General features: G+C 48.3%; 8 protein-coding genes across 8 annotated transcripts; 4 read left to right on the plus strand and 4 right to left on the minus strand.

Annotated features, from left to right (window-relative positions):
* Nucleotides 1-17: 17 nt before the first annotated feature.
* DRH9 (ATP-dependent RNA helicase ded1) lies at nucleotides 18-2,944 on the minus strand. The gene is made up of 5 exons (XM_043151935.1): nucleotides 2,812-2,944; nucleotides 2,662-2,749; nucleotides 2,089-2,605; nucleotides 847-2,035; nucleotides 18-765 (listed from the first exon to the last, which is right to left on the minus strand). Exons 1-5 carry the CDS (start codon nucleotides 2,858-2,860, stop codon nucleotides 701-703), a joined length of 1,908 nt encoding a protein of 635 aa, XP_043010017.1. The 5' UTR covers nucleotides 2,861-2,944; the 3' UTR covers nucleotides 18-700.
* A 95-nt stretch (nucleotides 2,945-3,039) lies between these two features.
* On the plus strand, nucleotides 3,040-4,268 carry E1B28_007218 (uncharacterized protein). The gene is made up of 4 exons (XM_043151936.1): nucleotides 3,040-3,437; nucleotides 3,490-3,810; nucleotides 3,872-3,980; nucleotides 4,121-4,268. Exons 1-3 carry the CDS (start codon nucleotides 3,078-3,080, stop codon nucleotides 3,968-3,970), a joined length of 780 nt encoding a protein of 259 aa, XP_043010018.1. The 5' UTR covers nucleotides 3,040-3,077; the 3' UTR covers nucleotides 3,971-3,980; nucleotides 4,121-4,268.
* Nucleotides 4,269-4,293: 25 nt separating this feature from the next.
* Nucleotides 4,294-4,665, minus strand: E1B28_007219 (uncharacterized protein; the record flags this gene model as incomplete). Its single annotated transcript, XM_043151937.1, has 2 exons — nucleotides 4,294-4,444; nucleotides 4,496-4,665. The coding sequence occupies 2 exons, from the start codon at nucleotides 4,663-4,665 to the stop codon at nucleotides 4,294-4,296; spliced, it is 321 nt and encodes a 106-aa protein (XP_043010019.1).
* Nucleotides 4,666-4,862: 197 nt separating this feature from the next.
* E1B28_007220 (uncharacterized protein) lies at nucleotides 4,863-6,802 on the minus strand (the record flags this gene model as incomplete). Its single annotated transcript, XM_043151938.1, has 12 exons — nucleotides 4,863-4,915; nucleotides 4,966-5,090; nucleotides 5,160-5,193; nucleotides 5,247-5,296; nucleotides 5,368-5,641; nucleotides 5,699-5,759; nucleotides 5,816-5,947; nucleotides 5,999-6,045; nucleotides 6,099-6,403; nucleotides 6,456-6,489; nucleotides 6,549-6,611; nucleotides 6,679-6,802. 12 exons carry the CDS (start codon nucleotides 6,800-6,802, stop codon nucleotides 4,863-4,865), a joined length of 1,302 nt encoding a protein of 433 aa, XP_043010020.1.
* Nucleotides 6,803-9,624: 2,822 nt separating this feature from the next.
* On the plus strand, nucleotides 9,625-10,060 carry E1B28_007221 (uncharacterized protein; the record flags this gene model as incomplete). The annotated part of the gene is made up of 2 exons (XM_043151939.1): nucleotides 9,625-9,904; nucleotides 9,999-10,060. 2 exons carry the CDS (start codon nucleotides 9,625-9,627, stop codon nucleotides 10,058-10,060), a joined length of 342 nt encoding a protein of 113 aa, XP_043010021.1.
* A 268-nt stretch (nucleotides 10,061-10,328) lies between these two features.
* Nucleotides 10,329-11,712, plus strand: E1B28_007222 (uncharacterized protein; the record flags this gene model as incomplete). The annotated part of the gene is made up of 8 exons (XM_043151940.1): nucleotides 10,329-10,398; nucleotides 10,449-10,505; nucleotides 10,560-10,711; nucleotides 10,769-10,876; nucleotides 10,945-11,045; nucleotides 11,099-11,382; nucleotides 11,448-11,542; nucleotides 11,608-11,712. 8 exons carry the CDS (start codon nucleotides 10,329-10,331, stop codon nucleotides 11,710-11,712), a joined length of 972 nt encoding a protein of 323 aa, XP_043010022.1.
* Nucleotides 11,713-11,962: 250 nt separating this feature from the next.
* E1B28_007223 (uncharacterized protein) lies at nucleotides 11,963-14,840 on the minus strand (the record flags this gene model as incomplete). Its single annotated transcript, XM_043151941.1, has 2 exons — nucleotides 12,803-14,840; nucleotides 11,963-12,748 (listed from the first exon to the last, which is right to left on the minus strand). Exons 1-2 carry the CDS (start codon nucleotides 14,777-14,779, stop codon nucleotides 11,963-11,965), a joined length of 2,763 nt encoding a protein of 920 aa, XP_043010023.1. The 5' UTR covers nucleotides 14,780-14,840.
* A 910-nt stretch (nucleotides 14,841-15,750) lies between these two features.
* Nucleotides 15,751-23,540, plus strand: E1B28_007224 (uncharacterized protein). The gene is made up of 13 exons (XM_043151942.1): nucleotides 15,751-15,904; nucleotides 15,965-16,047; nucleotides 16,128-16,146; nucleotides 16,215-16,859; nucleotides 16,907-17,152; nucleotides 17,207-18,306; nucleotides 18,370-19,211; nucleotides 19,276-19,422; nucleotides 19,474-19,577; nucleotides 19,629-19,791; nucleotides 19,846-22,704; nucleotides 22,759-23,171; nucleotides 23,228-23,540. Exons 1-13 carry the CDS (start codon nucleotides 15,865-15,867, stop codon nucleotides 23,254-23,256), a joined length of 6,690 nt encoding a protein of 2,229 aa, XP_043010024.1. The 5' UTR covers nucleotides 15,751-15,864; the 3' UTR covers nucleotides 23,257-23,540.
* The last annotated feature ends 53 nt before the right edge of the window (nucleotides 23,541-23,593 follow it).

A 23,593-nucleotide genomic window follows, 5' to 3' on the forward strand; every position in this document is an offset into this window, starting at 1 on the left:
TCACCGACTTTCATCTCCATCTGAAGACATTTCATTTCGTGGAAAAACTAATATAAAAAGTCCTCGATTGCAGACTCTAGTATTACAGATGTGAATGCGATGCGATGCTCTAAAAACAATTGTCTCGTGCCCTGTCTAAGAGGGAAAAGTAGGGTATACCAGTCTAAAAAATCCGCGACGCAATACTAGTGACGAATACATGTAATGAAAGAAGTCATGGGAATGGGTATAATATGTGCAGTATATGTATCGCGACAACGAAGCAGACTGATATGGAGATAGACGATGATACGAGAAAAGGAAACGAATATAGAAGATGACATGCTGGTACTCACGTCTCCCCACGTCTAACGTTCTTGAGAAGCATTACATTCGTGATGTCGATATTGTATGTTTTGGTGCGATCAAGGAAATTAGGGTTGTACGCCTTTTGTATGGATACATAAAAGAGTACAAGTGCTGTGGGTTCTTGGGAGATAGCATTGTATAGCAGGTTGATTTGACGAGCAGCATGGAGACAAAGTCGGCGATATGGTCGTTATTGAGAGCAGCGCATTAGAGTCGAAGATCGAGTGATGGAAAATCATGAGGTCGGCATAGGGTCAACGTGAAAGAGGAATAGGTTAATCATGTTTTTTTTTCTGGGCTTGTCAACGCCTGACTGGCATGCAGTCAGCGAACTGCCAGGAGAACGGGTCCTTTACCACCACCCATTGTTGCCTCCACCTCCACCACCTCCACCACCGTATCCACTTCCACCATAGCCTCCACCACCGTAGGACGGACCACCGCTATAGGATGAAGTACGCCCACCGTAGCCTCCGCCTCCGCCGTACCCTCCTCCGCCGTAGCCACCATAACTTCCACCAGAACCACCACTACCGCCACCACCGCCGGTTCTGTAGTCACGACCACCACCACGAGCTCCACGTCCTCCTCCTCCACGGCCACGACCGCGGAAAGAGCTGCCAAACGATGTTTCATGAGCTGACTGTTCAAGCCAGTTGGGAATTTCTTGATTCGCCTCTCTCAAGAGCTCAACGAGATCGCGAACAATATTCTTGTTTCCTTTGTTGAAAAAAGCGGTACTGACACCAGTGTTACCGGCACGACCGGTTCTGCCAATCCGGTGAACATAGTCGTCGATGTCGGAAGGTAAGTCATAGTTGATGACGTGAGTGACATTGGGAATATCGAGCCCGCGAGCGGCAACCGCGGTAGCGACCATAACAGGGGTACGTCCGGTTCGGAAGGTGTGAAGAGCGTTCTCGCGTTCACGCTGAGTGCGGTCACCGTGAATAGAAGTGGCTGGAAGGCTGTTACCCATGAGGAAATCGCTGAGCAAGTCTGCCATCTTCTTCGTCTCGACAAAGATGAGAGTCAATCCGAGGGCCTCCTTGTCTGAAGCTAGGATATCGAGTAGCACACTGCGCTTATCCTGGTCCTCAACGTACTCGATCTTCTGAGTGATATTTTCAGACGTGCTACCCACGCGCCCAACGCTCAAGAAGACGTAATCCTTCAAAAAATCTCTGGCAAGAATCTGGATGTCCCTAGGGAATGTCGCGGAGAACATGAGGGTTTGACGGTCCTGGACACTAGGCATGTCTTCCTCCTGCACAATTCGCCGGATCTGTGGCTCGAAACCCATATCAAGCATGCGATCGGCTTCGTCAAGAACAAGATATTTGATATTGGCAAGACTGATCTTGCCACGTTCAATGAGATCCACAAGACGCCCAGGAGTGGCGCTGAGGAGATCACAGCCGCGTTCGATCAGACGCATCTGCTGGGAGATATCCGCACCGCCATATACGACCGCCGGTCGAACCCAAGATCGGTAAGCAAACTTGCGGGCCTCGTCGTGAATCTGCGAAACGAGTTCACGGGTGGGCGCGAGGATAAGCGCTGTGGGATAAGCTTTGCGAGAACGGCCGTAAGTTGGGGCGCTGTCGGCAGGTGGGAGACGGGGTCCGTTGCTGAATGAGGCAGACAATATGGGGAATAGGAAGCCACCTGTTTTTCCCGAACCAGTCTACAGAAACACCAATGAGAATGTCACACATTCAGGAAATATGAACACCGTACCTGAGCGCATGCCATCAAATCCCGTCCATTTGCAACAATAGGGATGGAATACTTTTGTACGGGCGTTGGTGTTGCGTACCTGGCATATCCAATATTCTCCAGTAGAACTGGGTCCAAAGGCGGGCTAGTAAAGGACGTAACTGGCTCAGGAACGCCAGCGCCGGTAGCCTCGACGGGAATGTCATCATATTTTTCGAAGTTTATACCAGTGTGTTGTTTGGAAGGATCTGTGGCGTCGCCGTATATTTCCTTCTCAATACGCATGTTACGCTGGCCGACTACGTGATGGCCGTCTTTCCATACTCCGTAGCCATACATAGCGTTTTCGCGAGGTTGATCATCGCGAGAGGCCCATCTGCCATTACTGTTATTCCCAGACCAGTTGTTGGTGTGCGTTGCACCACCTCCACGAGAGTTGGGGGGGGCACCTCCATCTCTGCCTCTATTGGAAAAGGGGGAGCCGCCTCTGGGCTCAAAACGAGAGGGTGTATTACTGCGGGAATCGTTCCAGCCGTTTCTACTCATGAAAGGGGTAAGAACGTCACCAAGGGCACAACACATGACAGGACATACCCATTGGAGAGATTGGGAGAGGAAGCAGCCCGCTGCGCATTTCTCAAATGAGGTGGGACGTAGGCCGATTTCGAGAGATTGAGAGACTCTGGGATAAAAATCGTCGAAACGTCAGCAACCCAGATCCAACGAAAAAGAAAAGTGACATACCGAATTTGCTCTCGATACCTGCTGAGCCATTTATGAGTGCATTAGTCATATTAGAGCAACAAGTAAAGAAAAAGTAATTGTTTTTTTGAGTGTAAGAAAGAGTAAAACCAGTCGTAAGTGACGGTAAGAGGGTAAGAAAGAAAATTTCTCCACGCTTGACGGAGCACAGGAAAACCACTCATTACTCAGCAAAGACTCCCACGAGCACGTGCGAAGTCAAAGACGCGACGGACGTGGACTGCGACGTGGTTTTCTCTGTTACCACAATGTCGCATTCTCATAGCCACGCTCCCGGCGAATCTCATTCTCATAGTCACGGAGATGAATCTCATTCTCATAATCATGGACCCCAGCAAGTGGCCATGCCGACGGCCGATCCTGCATTACAGGCCCTCATTGACGCCGACTTCAAACCAGTCAATCTAGAAGTTCTTCACGATATTCCTTCTGTAGTTTGTGAACCCCACAAACTCGAAAAATGCAAGGAATGTGACCATGATTACACTAACCTCAATCGTCTCGCAAAACTCCTCCATCAACACCCTACTTTGACTGCTCCGCCTCCTGCGAACGTCGTTTCGAAAAACCTATCCATTGCAATAAATACCACGAAAGAGGAAGGAAACGTATGTAACCTTGACTTAGGATTGCGCTCCGTCTACTGATTCACCCATGCAGCAACTCTATAAACTTGGACAACACACTCAGGCGATAGGTCGTTACACGATGGCAGCTTCTATTGCAGTGCAAAGGCCTCCTTGGGAAGCCAATCAATTTATGCGAGAAGAGCTTTCCGCCATCATTTCAAACCGTTCTGCAGCTTACTGCGAGTCTCGCGATTACATCTCTGCACTTGCCGATGCAGACACTGTCATCATAATACGTAGGAACTGGAGCAAGGGCCACTTCAGGAAAGGAAAAGCACTTATGGGACTTGACCGGCCCACTGATGCAAGAGATGCTTTGCAAGTTGGTTTAGCGTTTGAGCCCAACAACGCGGTGAGTGTGGTATCACACGTCCGGTGTTTGAATTATCCTGACATTTTTCTATTTCCCAAAGGAGCTCAATGCTTTTCTTGCGGACGTAGAGAAGGCGATCGAAAAACAAAAATTATCGACTCCGTTTAAGGAGGAGCCGGTGTCACCTCCACCAGCATAGTACTACTTTGGTAGGTTCTACACTCGTATATTAGGTTGACAGCATCAACTTCTTATTTACTAGGCTTGGCCATTTTGTATTCTTGATATCCCCTCCCCCACCTCTCACACATTCCGTGCATATCTGTACTCACCACGTGTGATTCACTAGGGTTGTTGGACTATGGGAGATTATGGAGATTTATAAATATGCCAATTGTGGATGCACGAGATCTCTTTCCCGTCTGATGCATATGAAGGCGTACGGTGTGGAAAGTTGAGTTGTACACTCTGGAATTAAGTAACGCACTCTGAAACACCTCCATCTAGTAAGTATTAATTATACTAGAGCTTACTAGATCCCATAGCCTTGCGCTTCTCCCATTCTGCAGCTGCGATTTTACGAAGCTCAGTTTTGATGACCTTCTCGGAGGGTGTATGCTTGAAGTCGCCCTCTTGGATGAGGATCATGACCGGGATTGCAAAGTGCGGAAGACTTTCGCAACAAATTAGTATATCACAAGTTCATGGCGGGCAATATACTGACTATTGCCGAGCCAACTCCATCAACTCAGTTTCAGTAACTTCGGCCTTGCCTCTGTAGGCTGGCTTGAGCGTAACCAGGGCCGTGACCAGCTCACCTAATCGATGGTCTGGTACTCCCACTGCAGCTGCTTCCAATATTCTAGGATCTCTATACAGAGCATTCTCGATCATAACGGAGTCCTTTCGCCATGTGTGTATCAGGCGATTCTTAGCGGACCAAAATTCAGTAAGAGATACTCACGACGTTCTCCCCACCACGTATAATGATGTCTTTCAATCTATCTTTGACATATAAAAAGCCCTCTTCGTCGACGTATCCGATATCACCAGTCTTGAGCCAGCCATCCTTCGTAATAGTCTAGTAATAATCAATGAACAATAGTGGTCCCGCTTGGACGAAGTGTCACCTTTGATGTAGCAACTAAAATGATTGTTAGATGAGAGGACAGTAACTTGGTTGCATACACTCACCAGGATCATCCCAATATTCGTTCATCACATTCGGGCCCCTGATCCATATCTCGCCTGCTTGACCGGTAGCACATTCTACCTCGTCTTTCATGATGATGATATCATTGACGGGCATGGCGCGACCGCTTCAAAGGATTTGAACGGCGGTTCAGATGGACCTTCCGGTAATTTTGCGAAGGGAGTTAAATACATACCAGGCAGTGGGCCGGGCTTCAAAGTCTTCGCCGGCTGGCAAACCCTTGGTTCAAAAACCATATCAGCAAGAAGACACGAATACGCACTAAAAGCAACAGCCGTTGCATTGCACTCTGTTTGTCCGTACGCCTGAGCCCTACAGACTGTCTGTTAGTGCTACGGGAGATACTTGTCATGGTGTCAAGAGTGTGTAGTGGCAAGACGCACAAAACCGATCCCGGGAAGGCAGCTTTGGCTCTCTGAGAAATGGATGTAGACACGGGAGCTCCACCAAGCATGACACTCTGTAGCGGAAATCCTTCTCCTCCACCCTCCACCAGGTCAACTATCGTGGAAGGCACGCTGTTAAAACTGAGTTTGCGTTGATTGCCGAAGTCGCTATACCCACCCTCCAACGGCGATAATGTTTTCAGCTTTGAGTAAGCTAGGGTCACTGCTGAGCTATTAATCAAAAAACAGGTTTTTGAAACACACCGAATAGCTTCCGAAGACGTTTAAGGATCAGTGTCGTTTTGTGACGGTCAGCAATAGGAAGTACCTTCTTTGACATCCCATTTCCGCATCAAAACCATCTTCATTCCGCCTACTGCAGTTATAATCTGCCAGAGATAGTTCAGTTTGCACGGCGGAGGCAGCTAAGGGGAAAATCACTTACGATAAGCGATGTTCCCGTAGTATGGAAAAGAGGTGTAGGTAACAAGAGTCCTGGTTGAGGGCCTTCTACCGGAGGAGGGAAAGGGACGTCCTCTCCACGGCGGAGTGCAGCTCTACCACGACTAGCCAATGCCTACATCGTGTGCGTCAATATGCGAATCTGAAAAAACGGCCTTCCTTTTACATTGCCTATTGCCGTAAGATAAGATCTTTGGGATAAAAGGACGCCCTCTGGATGAATTATATAATCTAGAGTTTGAAGGAATGTTGCGATTTACACTTACTCGGGAGCCCTGTAGAACCTGAAGTGAAGACTATCATTCCGTCGTCTTCTGGAAGGATTTGCGGGTCTTTCACAAAGACCTTTTCGGGATCACCGCTGTAGTTCTTGAGCACTGATGACCAAGGTTCCATTCCGGGCCAAGGCCCCTTCCCTTCGTGATCTTGAAGCACAACAAAGGGGGTATTACTCTTTGCTCTGAATTCGGGTACGATTGATTTGATCCTCTCCGCTCGTTCGGGGTCGACAAAGATCACTTTGTTTTTGGTACGTTTCAGGCAGTCATGTAACGGCTCAACAGGAAGCCAACTAAGTTCTGAGAAAATTAACAGACTTTTCATGTAGAGCTTTTGGAACATACGCGTTGACCAGAACAGGAACAGCACCAAGGACATCTGAGTCACTAAAAATGAGATTCTTTCGATAAGAAGCGTACGGGTCTCAAAGTACTGACGAATGGCCCAGAAGATAACGAGGTAGTCTGGAAAGTTGCGGCTACATATAGCAACGCGGTCACCTGGGGAATTCAACAATCAATATACTGAGTGGTCACTGTGTTGAAAAGGCAACCACATGAGACGCACCTTTCACGATACCATAAACATCGTGAAGTATCCCTGCGGCATGAATAGCATGTTTCATTATCTCTCCATAGGTCAACCGCTCTTGTTCAAAGACGACACAGGTCTTATTCTCATGCAACTGCATGCTGTAAAGGAAAAACGCCCTGACATTTGGAGGTATATTCTTGTAAACGCGTTGCACTGTTCCCCGAATAACCTTGTAGTCGAGCTTTTTTCAGAAATGTGCATGATCAACCATAGCGCGTACTCACCCGCTTTTCCATCTCCAATGGCGAACCTTCCATACACAAAAGCTTCTCCACTGCAACAAGTTATATTTTACTGACTTCGGGAAATCGGAGCACTTGCCTTCCTCGAAGTTACGCTTGGGTTTCCATTCCGATGTCGAGGGGGTCATGGTCTTCGAAGTGAAAAGGGATTTGGGAAGAGCGAGGCACTTATATCGTCCGGTAAGGGAATTATCCGCATAACCGGCATGTGCATGAGCGCATTATGAGCGCCTGTCACTCCCCAGATCAAAATCACGTCACCATAAATATCAAAGCTGAAAATTTTTTATAGAAATATCGATACTATGTATCCAATCGAGATACGGCCTTTCCTCGATAACGAACTCAAATAGCTGGGAGACAAACTTTTCTAGACGTCGTGCCAGTTGCAGCAATCGGGTGGCAATGCGGCCTCAATCGAAGTTGACACCTTGCTGTCCCCATACTCGTCAGTGTATCCAGTGTCGATTTCGTGCATCAAATATCTCATTACGCGTGATTTATCACTCTATCTATCTGGCCGATGATCTGCCATACATTTCCCTGATGATGATCAGCTGACTAGCAGGCGTTACATACCACCACCGCATTCCCTCTCAAATTACTTCACGACTCGGAACAGTCGCTGCAGCCGCGATAAATAATAACTTCGACGACGGTGGGAAGGAATGCTGTACCTGATTCAAACACTAAGAAGCAAACTCGCAGGCTGCACGATTAAAGGATGGGGTGTTGAAGGCTGAAGCCCATGTAGAGGTTCAGAAAGGAAAAGGCACCGGCAGAACATAGCTTTGCAATTGACACCCTCGGTTTGATCAAGACGTAGATACATGGCCGTATTATCAGTCCTTCAGATTGGCAAGCACATGACTTCACTGCCTACCTTCATTTCTCGTTCCTGAGGAGAATCGTTTTGATAATTGTGCAAGCCGACTTACAACATTGTTCGGGTTCAGCTTCAGTCAACCCATCGATACAGAATGGTGCCGTCTTGATAACCAAGAAGTGTCTGAATACGCGCCAGGTCTTAATATGTATGCACCTCCTCCCGTCCGAAAATGAAGTGGGTGAAGAAGACGTCATGAAACTGAAGGAGTTGACTCGGAGGATATTTGGAGCAATTTCGTGTCCCACTGCTGCACCCAAAGAGTCACTCAACGGTGAGAATGGCCATCCTTGGAGTTACGGGAAGAGGTCACCTTCCAACCGCGCATCAACTGCAGATGAATGAATTTGAGTACTTGGGGTCGTGGTTGCATATGTCCTGATTGTTGATCGATGCAAATAGTCATTTAGTAAACGTCGAAAACTGTTGAATCACTCGCACGAGGTCGAGTCAAAGTGGGATAATGTGAGGCCCAAACCTAGATACCAATGAGAAATTAATAGATGAGGTCGGTAGGCTGCCTCCCCATCAAATTCAAGCACCTAGATTCATTCATACGCGTAGTTGAACACCTAGCGTTTCATACTATTCCGGTTGAACTCGCTAAAAATTTGAGGAAATGAAATCATAAATTTTGCATGTGTTGAGGTTGTTTGTAGGGTCGCCAATGAGGGCTTGGAATTATTCCAACAACTTTTGAGACATAACCTGTGGCAAGTCATATCATATTCCTTATCTGTGTGTATTCAAGTGCAACGCCGAGCGGAGGCTTTTACCTTTTTTTAAGACCTTGCTGGCCTCATTGTGATGGCCGAGATCGAATGCCCATGGGGAACACGAGGAAACGCACTGAGAAATTTGATTTCCAGTAGTCTAGTCTCCGTGATGTCCGTGCGTAAGGAGACGGAAGATAAATGGACTAGAAGCGGGAACCAACGTGAGTATTGCGGTAGAAGAGCCTAAAATCGCGTTGTAGAAAGGGCGGCCTATGTCAAGCATGAACCAAATTCCCCAAGAAATTGACGGGTTGAACATCGCCCACCTGTGCCACTCTCCTGAGGTTCTGCAGGGCAAGGGTCTGTAGCCAAGTCGGGAGAACTCTCGAGGAGCATACGGCGCAGGATGTATCCGAAGTTGAACACGAGGATGAGATTAAGTCCAATGAATTGATAAACTGGCATACGGCGCGTAACTTCTGTGATCAAGAACAAGGAGGGTTGTATGCATCCTTATGAATCTGATCAACAGCTAGGTTTGAGCTCACATTCGAGCTTTTTCAGTCCCACTGAGTATTTCTACGCGATAAATCGGGGGATGATTCTGCCGAGACAAGGGGCATAAGGCTTGTCCAGGTGGTTGTGAACTGAACTGAACTGACGTATTAGTTCTGTTGACGTCAAGTCCAGTGGCTTACTTAGCGCGGAATAGGAGAGCTCGGGAGACGACCTTTGTGGATGAATACAGGTAGAATTGGTACCGAGAAGTTGGCAAAGATCGATAGGCAAATTGTGTGAGATCATAAGAGAGGCAGCATGTGCAGCAGCCAGCCAGAACATGGGGGATGCTGTGAATCCAACGCGCGGTTGCATGCCTAACCGCGCGTTCATGGCCACGTGCCTGCATTCATCGCTTTACCTCGAAACGGTTACGATTGAGATTCTCTTACTTACACCTTTCCGTTTCATTAACTTTCCGCATCACACCACTTCAGGGTAACGCATTTTTCGCCTATAAAATTCAGAGAATCATACAACTCATTGGTTCATTTCCCAGCTTTTCGCCAGAGTCTTAATGGCCGAAAAACTCGACGCGCCAACTTCTTCATCCACCGACACCAGCACGGGCCCACGAGGTGCTACCGACGGGGCTGTTGCACCCAAGGCGATAATAAAGAATGTCGACATGAGCGAAGAAATGCAGCAGGAAAGCGTCGATATTGCTTCAGCAGCGCTGGAAAAATACAACATAGAGAAGGACATTGCCGCACAGATCAAGAAGGAGTTTGACCGAAGGCACGGTCCTACATGGCACGTAGTCGTCGGAAAGAATTTTGGGAGCTATGTTACACATGGTGAGATGTTGTTTTCAACGTGTTTCCTTACTGCATCCCCACCCTCCTCCCCCTACACTCTTTTCACTTCGTTCTGATTGCATGCATGGTCTAGAAACGAAGCATTTCATTTACTTTTACGTCGGATCCCTCGCAATTCTCATCTGGAAGTCATAGAAGGATGTTGCCCTTTTTATCATATACGGACACGATAGCAGTTAGCAGTTTTGCGTTAGAAACGCGGAGAGCTGTAGAATGTCGATTATCCCAGTCTTTAGCCGTCGTCTTGTTCCATTAGTTCGCGTTCATGGACGTTAATTATGGAGACCATAAGATACCGTTGATGAATTCGACTATTCACACGCAGTATAATTGGATTCATCATCCCAACATCAGCTAGCTAGGTTGTCGACTCGTTATCGACTCCGAGGCCGACATCCACGCAATGAATACTGTCTCCGAAAGCATTCCCGCTCTATTAAAGTTCTTCAAGCTGACTAGGATCCTGAACGACGGTCGGTCCCTCAGCCGCACAGTAATGTCTTGCGAATGTAGTTCTTTTCAGAACCTGAAAAATGCCGTCTTACTCTCCTTGGAACTCTTCCAGGTTCATGGGCCGATAGTCTGTGCTTTTGTTCATGCAATGTATTCACACGAGCTGATTTTCAACGATCAGAGACCACCATTTTGAACTCAGATGAACGTCTGCAAGCCATCGTTCGACTAGAAAAAACAGCGTTCGTAACAGGATGTGCCGAAGAACTTTTCCACCCAGATGATGCCGTCGCTCTGATATCTGGAACAAGACTCCTAGGGTCAACGGATATCGTGTGTCTTCAAATTTACGACACCTCCTTGTGCTCACGTTGACTGTGAGGTCAATAGTACTCTTGGCTTTCAGGATGGATGTCGCCAACTGTTTCAATGCAAAAACAACACGGGGACGTAAAGATCAATATCGTCTGTCCAGCGACTGAAGTACACGTCAAGAAGGTATGGATTTTTGCGTAAACACCGCGTGAGCCCCGTTTCAAGATTGTTCGTATCGCCCACATTCCCAGTACTCGAAACAACTGTCTATTCTTGTCCAGGAAACGCCAGCCCTATACCAACACATTGTTGAACCATTCATCTCCAGGTTTCCTGCTGCACGTACACAATGGTACGCAAAGCCCATGACCAATCCACTCATTTCCTTTGATAACTCTTTTGCAGGGTGACCGAAATCCTTGAAGGTCGTGCTGAACAGGACAAAATCCTTTTTGCCTCCGAAGAGGTCATCATCCTTCCCGACATGAAGTGGGATCTACATACCATCGGTAGCCTTTACCTCGTTGCGATCGTCCGCGATCCCCGATTACGGAGCCTTCGGGACTTGCGTGGAGAGCACGTTCAACTTTTGAAGAATATCCGAGATGAAGCCTACAAAGTTACAGGTGATCGATGGGCGATAGGCAAGGGCGGCTTGCGGTTGTTCATACACTATCAACCAAGTTATTGTTAGTTTTGAGTTCTCAACCCGTTTTACTCCACGCAACTGACCGCCTAGTGATATTTTTTCTAGATCGTTTTCACGTTCATATAGTTAATGGCAACTATGATTCTGGTGTTGGGATGATCGTGGGTCAAGCGCACCTGCTGGAGGATGTTATATCATTAGTATGCATATTTTCTCTGATCTTCATGGACGATGTCGTCTAAAGTATGGTTTCTTCCCTACTCAGCTCGAAATCAACAGTAGCATCTTTGAGGTCGTAACACTGACATATGGATTGGGAGAACAACACGGTTTGTACGGGTCTATGAAAGCCGCACAAGCCCTAGTCTAAAGACGTGAAGTCCCCTTTTCTGGATGCATATAACGATAACTGGAATAATTGTATACGGAATAATAAGGCTGTACAATGTAGTAGAACAGTAGAACAAATACAAATCTAGAACTGAATACACAGAGGTATCAAGTTGGGTAGTACACATTACGAAGAGGTAGAAGTAGAGGTAGCAAGTATCGTATTATAGGTATCTTCTAAGAGAAAGTCCGATTGAAGCTTAAGCTATTCAAATCCAAAACGTCCGAGACTAGCTCCTCCTCACGATCTGTAAAAGCACCCGAGCAAGACAGGTTCCCTCACGGTCACCCTTAACACAAACTCGGATGTCCAGGTCACCGAAATCTTTTACCCCAGGCAGCCCGTAAAACTCCACATTGTTTGTTCCGTTACCGTAATCCACCCGAAGGAAAGCAGGCAACCTCTTTCCAGACATCAACTTCGCTTCTAGTCCCCTGGACTCTTTGCGCTCGCCTACCAGAGGAACGTGGAACTTGAACTGCTCCCCTACTCGAACTATCATCCGCACTACTTTTCCCTCAGATCCGTGACCGTGAGTGGAAGAATCGAGAGACGAGAAGGATGACCGGAAATTGGTAGACACAGTCAGAGTCGAGGGATGGGCCTCCGGAGCCTGATCTGCTCCCAAAGCACGCACAAAGTGCATACCCTCACTCAACTCATCCCCACTACCGCTCTGAGTAATAGCCTGAGTAGGAGCGTCTGCGGCTTCTTTCCACATGTTCGTAGCCGCAGTTTGACTGGTTACCCGTGTACTGCCTATAGAAGAGACGGTCGAAGACTCTGGAGAGGAGGCCAGCGTTTGTAAGACATGGACCCGTGTAGCACTCGTGAACGGTACCAAACGTGGACGAGCTGGTGGGGTTTGCTGGGAAAAGCTGGGTGCTCTGCTGGCAGTCTGCGCGGCTTGAACGACGGCTTCGTTGGCATGTGCTTCAATGGACTCAAGCGAAGACGTGGAGTCACTGGAACCATGTCGAGAGAGCCGCGGAGCGAAATGGACAGTTGCCGGAGTCTGCGTGCAGGCGTCAGTAAGAAAAGAGTGACAAACGAGACCACGGAAGCGTACCGTGACGTTGTCAGTCGGCGTCTTGCTAGGGTTCGAGGTGGAAGGGCTTGAGCCATTTCTGAGTGAGGACGATTGAGTCCTGTGTAGAAGGATTGGTTTCCCAATGTTCGTGATAGTGATCCCCTGACTTCTGCCGCCATGTGGGCGTTTGACACGAGCATAACGGTCACTGACATTCCGAACAGTGTCCCGTACTTTCGACATGAACTCACGCTTACTGATGACACCAGGACTGTGAACCTTGCCTTCCGTATTCGCTTGGTCCACGTCAGACTGACTACGTTCCATGACCCGACGCAGTCCTAGACCAATATTACCGTAGTTCGGAGGAGATCGCGGGCTCTGAGGGCTTCTCGACAGGTCCAAACCCATTCTCTGTATGTTATCCGGATTTGCAGATTCGGTCCAACCATAGCCAATCTTCTCCCCTTGATTTCCATACCACTGCTTATCTCTCTCAGACCAGTTTCTTTGGCCTTCTTCTCCTTCTAGTGCATTATCCTTCACCCTCGCATAATGCCTACAGACGGCCATACAACACGCAAGGCCACAGATGCCTCCAACAATGCCAAAGGTAATGCTCAAAGCCAGGATCAATTTCTTGTGGGTAGCTGAGATTGCTGAAGACAAGCTTGGTGGGTGGGGGTAACCCGAGTTGGAAGGATAAGTCATCTGAAGGAGTGCGTGAGACGTAGAGTGAGTCGTCATAGAGTAAGCTGTAAAAGTTGCAGAGATATCGGAGGCAGGGAAATCACCAGGTAGCGTTCCGCTCAAGATTTCATCGTCAAGATGAAGGTAGTTCTCAACCTCCGGAAGGTCAAAGATTACAGAGAGAATAGCTTTTCCTTCCGTGGCGTTGGAAAGATGGTCACGAATATCGAACAGAACCTTTCCATTCTTAGCGACGTTCAAGGTGCCAAGGTCAGCAGAGTTGAAGAATGAAGGTACAATAGCAATCGGAATAGTGGTCGTTATGGTCTGGCTGAAAGCGGTGACAACAACAGGTAATGGAAGGGCCGTACTGTAAATGCTTGCTTCACCAGATAACGTTCGATTGGTAGGGTCGTAACGCAGCCACTCGCTTCCTGATACATCGATATTGACGGAGGTGATATCTTCCGGACTAAGGTCCTTGCCATCAAGCTTGACTCCCGTAAAATCTGCGAAGGAATTGAGTTGAAAGCTGAAAGAATCGCCTGCAGTGATGTTGATAGTGGGTAACGAGTCGCCAACCATGCAGAGCTCATGATCGGCAACCACGACAGTAAAGGGAATGGTGGTAGCGGTATAGCCTGATCGATCGGTAGCGTGTAGACTTAGATGAATAGTGCGAGGGAACCCAAAGTCATGTTCACGAGGCGCAACACCGTCTATGGTAATGCTCGTCATCGAGAACTTCATCCATCCCGGAAGCGGTGAGCCATCTCTTTGTAGAACGGCGTATCGAACATTCTGATATTCATTTGTGAATGTTAGGCTGTCAAATCCGATGCTGAAGGACCATCCGAACGGTATTCGAAGCGTGGGTTCTCCGAAACGCGCGAAAGTAGACTCGGAAGAGGGGATGAAAACAGACGACAATGACGGGTTTCCGGCATGGAACTGTTTTTCCAACGTTATGTTTAAAGCCGGCGGAGGAGCGTCGGTCACGTAGATATTGCACCACGATGAAGCTGAAGAATCCGAATCGTACGCTGTGATAGTGACATCTGGAAATCCTTTGTCTTTGTCCGTAGGCGTTCCATACAGCGAAAGCGTGGTAGGATCAAAAGAGAGCCATTCCACCAAGGGCGAGGCGGTATAGCGAAAGATAGACGAGGTGGAAGTAAATGTGTTGGGAGAGAACGTCCAGTTATAGTATTGGCCAACACGAGCAATGCCAGGAAGTTGATTGTCAAGCGGGATGCTTGCGATTACTCTTGCGAACGTGAATGTAGATCCGAAGACCAAGAAACAGAAAAGTAAAGGAGAGAACATAGCAAAGAAGCTGCGAGGACCTGTCCTCGGCGAGCTTGCAGGCTGAGGATGGTGGTGGTGGTGGTCTACAATAAGATACGCTTCCGTTGATCGCAAGCTTAAGCGATTTTTCCGTGCACGTCGATCAAACGCGCATTTTCTGAAGCAGGCAGGTAGCTTCTCTAGAACCAAATAGTGGATGATTGAGCATTCTCTATGAAAAATATGCCAGGCCTGTTCCACTGTAGATTGAGCAGAAAGCATTCCAATTTTCCGCTGGTTCATATTTTATTTGACGTACAAAGCAGTGTCCGTTATATGTAAAGGTTTAGGTTTGGTTTAGATCCAGGAAATCGAACAAACACATGCTCAACATCGGGCGGTGGTATGATTCCTCATACGAGACAAGTCTTCCAGGATTCCATGGAAGTAGTACACCCATGCAGGTTCAGGACATCGTTTGTAAACTCACCGCTCAGCCGCTAAAGTAGATTTGTTGACTTGATGGTAACGGGAACGGGTTGGATCGTGAGGTTCATCAAATTGACCAGGAACTAGTCCATTGAAGATGACAGCTACGCACCGCCTACGCAAAATCAAAAAATCTGTATACAATACTAAGTAAAACATCAGCGGCAAAGCCGGAATCTAATAGGAACAGAACACACCGCAATTCGACACCCCAGAAGGTTCAAATTTTCATGCTTCGCGCGCGCTATACTGAGGATTAACACCACTGACAGTAAATGATGTTGATAAACCGCTGGATTGCTGAGTAAAGAGTCGCGCATTGCTAGCAAACAGAGCCTTGGATTTTGAATTTCTGTTGCGAGACAGGCATCCACCTTGTAGTGGCAGAAGTATCAATCAACATATGGGTGTTGTACCTGTAGTGGAGGAACTGTCAAGTCAAACTGTGGATTTGTTCGATTGCCGAAATATTGGGAAGAGATGATTATGTAATCTCTTCATAGAGGATTTTTTTGGGGAACCCAACAAAAGCCCCAAAGCTCAAGCCCGTTTTCTTTAGCTTAACCGACGTCTACGACCTCAAATCGGCCCCCCTCTTCCTCTTCCTCTTCCTCTCCCTCCTTCCCACTATCATCATGTCCACTTATGACCATTCTAGAGTCCAACAATTTATAGGTCAGTCTTACTTTCATGGCCTATCGCGCAGATTTTATTAAACCTACCTTGGAAACATAGGTGGTAACTCACTAGACAAGGCGCCACCAAGTAGCGTACACGATTTCGTCAAAAATGCTGGAGGTCACACCGTCATCACGAAGGTAAAGCTCGCGAACATGTCGCGTCGCACTCCTTTCCTTGGTGGTCTAGAACTTTTTTATTGACGAAATGTTCCTTCCAGGTTCTCATTGCAAACAACGGTAAGATGCAGTTCAATTCTAGCTCGTTCATGCATACGAGAATGAGAACATTAACCTTCCACCCATAGGTATTGCTGCCGTGAAGGAAATCCGTTCAATACGACAATGGAGTTACGAGACCTTTGGAAGAGAGCGGGAAATCGAGTTCACCGTCATGGCCACACCAGAAGATCTTAAGGTCAATGCCGAATACATTCGTATGGCTGACCGATACATTGAGGTCCCGGGAGGAACCAATAACAACAACTACGCCAATGTCGATCTCATCATCGACGTTGCGGAACGTGCCGGAGTCCACGCGGTCTGGGCAGGATGGGGGCATGCATCAGAAAACCCTCGTCTTCCAGAAAGCCTGGCAGCCAGCAAACATAAGATCGTGTTCATCGGCCCTCCAGGGAGTGCCATGAGAAGTTTGGGAGACAAAATATCTTCGACAATCGTAGCCCAGCATGCTGCTGTGCCAACTATGCCTTGGTCTGGTACGGGAATCAGTGATACTGTTCTCTCTGAATCTGGCTATGTGACCGTCCCAGACAAAGCGTACCAAGATGCCTGCGTCTCGAGTGTAGAGGACGGCTTGAAGAAGGCCGAGCAGATAGGTTGGCCTGTCATGATTAAAGCCAGTGAAGGAGGTGGAGGAAAGGGCATCCGAAAAGTTGAGCATGCCGATGCGTTCGAAAACGCGTACCGAGCTGTCGTTGGAGAAATTCCAGGTGATTAACTAGGTTCTTTGTTCGTTCCTGCTCTGACTAATTTTCAGGCTCACCGATCTTCATCATGAAGCTCGCCGGACAAGCCCGCCACCTTGAAGTACAGCTTTTAGCCGATCAGTACGGAAACGCGATATCTCTTTTCGGACGTGATTGCTCTGTACAACGTCGGCACCAGAAAATTATCGAGGAGGCCCCCGTGACCATCGCTGAACCAGAAACGTTCGAACAAATGGAACGTGCGGCGGTGCGACTGGCAAAACTTGTGGGCTACGTTAGTGCAGGAACAGTAGAATGTAGGAACATCGTTTACTTTCTATTTCGCCCCTGCTCACTATACTTCTCTCAAGATTTGTACAACCACGCGGAGGATGATTTCTACTTCCTTGAGCTCAATCCCCGTCTTCAGGTCGAGCATCCGACCACTGAGATGGTTAGTGGTGTCAATCTTCCCGCCGCGCAGCTTCAAGTTGCTATGGGTATTCCTCTCCACCGCATCCGCCATATCCGCCAGCTCTACGGCGTTCAGACCAATACTGCCTCTGAGATTGATTTCGAAATGATAAATCCTGATTCCGCGCAAGCTCAACGCAAACCTCGACCCAAGGGACACGTCGTTGCTGTTCGTATTACCGCCGAAAATCCTGACGCAGGATTCAAGCCATCTTCTGGCTCTTTGCAGGAGCTAAACTTCCGGTCCAGCACAAACGTCTGGGGCTACTTCTCCGTCAACTCGGCAGGTGGTTTGCACGAATTCGCCGACTCTCAGTTCGGTCACATCTTTGCTTACGGCCATGATCGAAGCGAGAGTCGGAAGAACATGATTATCGCGTTGAAAGAGCTCAGTATTCGTGGAGATTTCCGAACCACAGTCGAATACTTGATCAAACTTCTTGAGCTGGAAGCTTTTAAGAATAACACCATCACAACCGGGTGGCTCGACTCCTTAATCAGTAACCGGTTGACAGCTGAACGGCCCGATGCCACACTCGCTGTTATCTGCGGTGCCATTACCAAGGCATGCATCGCTTCCGAGGCATGCTGGACGGAATATAAACGTATATTGGAGAAAGGCCAAGTTCCTGCCAAAGATACATTGAAAACCATCTTCAGCATCGAGTTCATCTACGAGAATGTCAGATATTCGTTCACCGCGGCCAGATCGTCTTCAACAGCGTGGACCTTGTATCTGAATGGAGGCCGTACCATGGTTGGTGCTCGGCCCCTTGCTGACGGAGGGTTGTTGGTTCTGCTGGATGGGAAGAGTCATTCGATCTACTGGCGTGAGGAAGTCGGCGCCTTGAGATTGATGATCGATGCAAAGACATGCTTGATTGAGCAGGAAAATGACCCCACTCAGCTAAGGAGCCCCAGTCCTGGCAAACTCGTCCGTTTTTTCGTGGACAGTGGCGATCACGTCAACGCCGGAGACCAATATGCTGAAATCGAGGTCAGTTAGATCTCACTTTCCTTTGAAGGGTTTAATGCTGAGTGTATGCGTTCGCCTTCCCAGGTTATGAAGATGTACATGCCCCTGGTCGCAACGGAGGATGGTATCGTACAATTGATCAAGCAACCTGGCGTCAGTCTCGAGCCGGGTGACATTCTTGGTATTCTAACACTCGATGACCCAGCGCGGGTTAACCATGCCAAGCCTTTCGATGGGCTGCTCCCTGTTATGGGTACCGCAGCCGTCATAGGAAGCAAACCGAATCAACGACTCGTGCAATGCGTTGGAGTGTTGAACGACATTCTGGACGGCTTTGATAACCAAGCCATTATGGCGTCTACCGTGAAGGACTTCTTTGGGGTCCTCCATGATCAGAACCTTCCTTTCTCTGAACTCAATGCCATCTTATCGTCCCTGTCTGGTCGCATTCCTGCAAAGTTGGAAGAGAGTATCCGTGCCGCGCTTGACAAGGCTAAGAGCCAATTGGAGTTCCCTGCCGTTCGATTGAAAAAGATTGTGGATCACTACATTGACGACAACACTATGCCGAAGGACCGTGTGATTTTCCGTCAGCAAGTGGCTCCGATTAGTGACGCTATCGAACGCTATATTTCTGGGTTGAAGGGACACGAGGTTGAAGTCTTGTCCAACCTGTTAGGGAAGTACGCCGACACGGAGAAATTGTTTGGTGGAAGCATTGAAGCTCGAGTCCTGAGCCTGCGCGATCAGTACAAGGACGACCTTGACAAGGTTGCCAGTCTGGCGCTCAGTCATATCAAAGTCCAAAGCAAAGTCAAGCTCGTTATGATGTTGTTGGAACACATCAAGTCCTCCAACATGAACGTGTCGAACCCCGAAAGCCGGCTTTATAAGGTGTTGCAAGACCTTGCCTCTCTGGAATCTAAGTGAGTAGTCGGATTGTTTCTTTTCAACTTCCACATGGACTATCCTAAAAATACCTCCTGATAGATCTTCAAGCACTGTCTCCCTCAAGGCTCGTGAGGTCCTCATTAATGGGCAGATGCCTTCGTATGAGGAACGATTGGTGCAGATGGAAGCTGTACTCAAAAGTGCTGTTACCGTTCACACCTACGGCGAGCATGGATCCAGCTCGAGGTACGGAAACATTGATTTCACACAATCGCGTTACTGATTTATGCTACAAAGAACTCCAAATGCGGAGATTCTACGAGAACTCAGCGACTCCCGTCACACTGTATACGACGTCCTAACGGCGTTTTTCAGTCACCCTGACCCTATGGTGGTCTACGGTAAGCTCGGTTTCATCTTTTATAGGATGGCATTGACTTCAAACTTAATAGCTGCATTCGAGGTCTACATTCGTCGTGCTTATAAGGCCTACACCCTTCTGTCAATCGACTATGAAGAAAGCGGCTCCCGAGACGAAGGTCCAAGCGTCGCAACGTGGCGATTCAGCGTTGGACAATCCAACTCTCCTCCCTCGACACCCCGAATTACCATGCAGTATGTAACTTCTTTATCACATCATTCTGTCGTCGCTCAATGATACATCCACAGGGACAAATTGACTCGAGCTCAATCGGTTAGCGATCTCGGTTTTGTGCTCAGCCGCAATCAGCCGCGCCCTACGCGAACGGGTGCTATTACTTCTTTCCCGAACTTTGAAGACCTTGTTGAAGGGTTCTCTTCTGTTGTGACCATACTTCCTGTGTTTGATGCAGACGAGTGGAAACAGCGTTACGGCAATCCTAACTCTCTTCCGAATGTAATCAACGTCGCTTTGCGTCTCTTCGATGAAGCAGATGACATACCGGAAGAAGCTTTGTTGGAGAAACTGACTAAATTTATTAACAGCCAGTCCAGCATTCTCGCTCGTCGTGGGGTTGGCCGTATTTCGATCATGCTTTGTCGACGGGGACAATATCCCGTGTATATCACGCTTCGTCAGGCCAATAACGTATGGGGAGAAGAGAAATCCATCCGTAACATCGAGCCTGCCCTCGCCTATCAATTGGAGCTTCGTCGTCTTTCCAACTACAACCTCAAGCCTTGTTTTGTGGAAAGCAAGCAGATACACATCTATCATGCTGTAGCCCGGGAGAATCAGCTCGATAACAGATTCTTCGTTCGCGCACTGGTCCGACCTGGAAAGATCCGCGGATCCATGAGCATGGCTGAGTATTTGATTTCGGAAACTGATCGCCTGGTGACAAGCGTTCTGGATGCCTTGGAGCTTGTCAGTGCAGTACACAGGAACGCTGACTGCAACCACATCTTCATGAATTTCATCTACAATCTCGTCGTTACCTACGAGGACGTACTCGCTGCCATTTCTGGCTTCATTGAACGCCACGGAAAGCGCTTGTGGCGACTACATGTTACTGGTTCCGAAATCAGAATCACTCTGGAAGACAATGAAGGAAACGTTACTCCCATTCGCTGCATCATCGAGAACGTATCAGGATTCATTGTCAACTTTCATGGCTACCAGGAGATAACCACTGATAAAGGCGTTACTTTACTGAAATCCATTGGCGAGAAGGGTCCTCTTCACCTCCAACCCGTTCATCATAATTATCCCACCAAGGAGTCGCTCCAACCCAAACGTTACCAGGCGCACCTTATTGGTACAACCTACGTGTACGACTTCCCCGATTTGTTCTCCAAAGCTCTCCAAAATGTTTGGGCCGAAGCTCGCAAGAACGACGCCAATCTCTCATCCCCTAAAGTTCTACTTGAGTCTCGAGAACTCGTACTCGATGAGCACGATCAGTTGACAGAGGTCGACAGAGCCCCAGGCAACAATACCTTCGGAATGGTTGCATGGGTGTTCACGATGAGAACGCCTGAGTATCCTCAAGGTCGGAAAGTAGTGGCCGTAGCTAACGATATCACTTTCAAGATCGGTTCCTTCGGTCCTACCGAAGATCAGTTCTTCTACCAGGTCACCCAGTATGCTAGAGAGTTGGGTTTACCTCGTATATACCTATCCGCCAACTCAGGTGCCCGCCTTGGTTTGGCTGAAGAGATTTTGCCGTTCTTCTCTGCTGCTTGGAATGATGACGCACATCCCGAGAAGGGCGTTAGTTACCTCTACCTCACCCACGAAAATTATCTCAAGGTTTCAGAAAAAGGTGCAGAGGCAGTTCAAACGGTGGAAATCGAGGTCAACGGCGAACGTCGCCATAAGATCACTGCGATCATTGGTTTGCAGGATGGTTTGGGTGTGGAGTCGTTGAGGGGATCTGGTCTTATCGCAGGAGAGACCTCTAGGGCATATGACGATATCTTCACCATCACCCTTGTAACCGCACGATCTGTCGGTATCGGTGCCTACCTCGTCCGTCTTGGAGAGCGAGCGGTACAAGTGGAAGGCCAGCCAATTATTCTCACTGGTGCACCAGCACTCAACAAGGTTCTGGGACGCGAAGTTTACACCTCCAACTTACAGCTCGGAGGGACGCAGATCATGTTCAAGAACGGAGTGTCTCATCTCACCGCCAACAGCGACCTTCAGGGGGCCTCCCATATTTTGGAATGGATGTCATATGTTTCGGAAGTCCGCGGTGGTCCATTACCTGTCCGAGAGACTGCAGACTCCTGGGACCGAGAAATTGGCTACACTCCCCCAAAAGGGGCATACGATGCTCGCTGGTTCATCGGTGGTAAGACCGATGAAACTACAAATGAATGGCTGAGTGGATTCTTTGACAAAGGTTCCTTCCAGGAAACTCTCAGTGGGTGGGCACAGACTGTGGTTGTTGGAAGAGCTAGGCTTGGTGGTATCCCCATGGGTGTCATTGCTGTGGAAACAAGGACAATCGAGCGGATTGTTCCTGCGGACCCCGCCAATCCCTCGTCGTTCGAGCAGCGAATTATGGAAGCCGGTCAAGTCTGGTACCCCAACTCCGCCTACAAGACAGCTCAGGCGATCTTTGACTTCAACCGGGAAGGCCTCCCTCTCCTCATATTCGCGAATTGGCGTGGATTCTCCGGAGGACAGCAGGACATGTATGACGAGGTCTTGAAACAAGGTTCCAAGATCGTCGATGGCTTGTCAAGTTACAAGCAACCCGTTTCGGTATATATTATCCCTAACGGTGAACTTCGTGGTGGAGCTTGGGTCGTGCTCGATCCTTCTATCAACTCTGAACAGATGGAGATGTATGCCGATACTGAAGCTCGTGCCGGCGTCCTTGAGCCGGAGGGTTTGGTTGAAATCAAGCTGAGACGTGACAAACTTTTATCCTTGATGGACCGAATGGACCGAGAGTATGCTTCGCTTAAGAAAGCTAGCAAGGACGAGTCGAAGACGGCAGATGAACGTGCTACTGCGACAATGACTTTGGCTAAACGAGAGATCCTCTTGACCCCTACCTACAAGCAAATCGCTCTTCTGTTTGCAGACCTTCATGAGTGAGTTTACCTGATTAGTTCTGTGTCTTTTTGTTTTAGCTAAATTTCATTCAGTCGAACGGGACGTATGGAAGCTAAGGGTTGTGCCATGGCCTGCAACTGGAAAGATTCTCGCCGATTCTTCTATTGGAACTTCCGTGCTCGTATAGCTCGCTCCCGGGCGCTTGCGACACTCGCCGAAGCCAGTCCAAGCTCTACAAAGGAGTATAGGACTCGTCTGTTGAATTCGATTACATCAATTGGACCCGAAGCCAACCATCGCGAGATTGCCCAGAAGCTCGAAAAAGTTGACCTTTCACTGACGGTTGCACAACTCAGAGCGGACCACCTAGTTCGCAGCATGCTTGACCTTGCCCGTGACGATCGTAAAACAATTGTAAATGGACTCACACGCCTTGCAGAACAGCTCTCGGAGGATGAACGTTCCTCCTTGGTTGCTGTCCTCCAAAACGTCAATCGCTCTCCAGGTGTGTCATGATATTTACCTTTCCATGCGGTTCTCCATACTTAGCAATCTTGTCAGGCCCTCCTTCTTACGCTAATTCTAACTAGTTGGTCTGGAGCGTTTTCACATGCTCTGGACTTCTGCACCGTTCTGCACCGTTTTCGTCTCATGATATGTAACCACACCGTTGCTCATTCTCGCAATGTTTTGATACAATACTTCGCTGATAGTTGTTGGATTATAGAAATATTTTACTGGCCCTTTTCTCATCGAATCAGAATATTGTCTAACTCGTCAATGCTGCGGAAAGCACGTGCCGACTCATTCATACCGGGTTTGCATCGCATCATTAATCGGCCAGTTGTTCGGTCTGACGGCTCTCCAACCTCTCGAAACAGTCGTATTTCGTGGAGCACCTTGCAGTGCATCCAGTCCGGGCGGGTC

This window comes from Marasmius oreades, chromosome 4 (genome assembly GCF_018924745.1).
Source record: "Marasmius oreades isolate 03SP1 chromosome 4, whole genome shotgun sequence".
NCBI lineage: Eukaryota > Fungi > Basidiomycota > Agaricomycetes > Agaricales > Marasmiaceae > Marasmius > Marasmius oreades.

Excerpts from the sequence above, each read along its gene's own strand:
- DRH9 (XM_043151935.1), bottom strand. The coding sequence starts at position 2,860 with ATGACTAATGCACTCATAAATGGCTCAGCAGGTATCGAGAGCAAATTC. Across the intron at positions 2,606-2,661 it reads TCTCCCAATCTCTCCAATGG|AAACGGCTGGAACGATTCCC; the intron begins GTATGTCCTGTC and ends TTTCATGAGTAG. Across the intron at positions 2,036-2,088 it reads ATTTGATGGCATGCGCTCAG|ACTGGTTCGGGAAAAACAGG; the intron begins GTACGGTGTTCA and ends GTGTTTCTGTAG.
- E1B28_007218 (XM_043151936.1), top strand. The coding sequence starts at position 3,078 with ATGTCGCATTCTCATAGCCACGCTCCCGGCGAATCTCATTCTCATAGT. Across the intron at positions 3,438-3,489 it reads CCACGAAAGAGGAAGGAAAC|CAACTCTATAAACTTGGACA; the intron begins GTATGTAACCTT and ends TCACCCATGCAG. Across the intron at positions 3,811-3,871 it reads CGTTTGAGCCCAACAACGCG|GAGCTCAATGCTTTTCTTGC; the intron begins GTGAGTGTGGTA and ends TATTTCCCAAAG.
- E1B28_007224 (XM_043151942.1), top strand. The coding sequence starts at position 15,865 with ATGTCCACTTATGACCATTCTAGAGTCCAACAATTTATAG. Across the intron at positions 16,860-16,906 it reads TGTCGTTGGAGAAATTCCAG|GCTCACCGATCTTCATCATG; the intron begins GTGATTAACTAG and ends ACTAATTTTCAG. Across the intron at positions 18,307-18,369 it reads ACCAATATGCTGAAATCGAG|GTTATGAAGATGTACATGCC; the intron begins GTCAGTTAGATC and ends TCGCCTTCCCAG.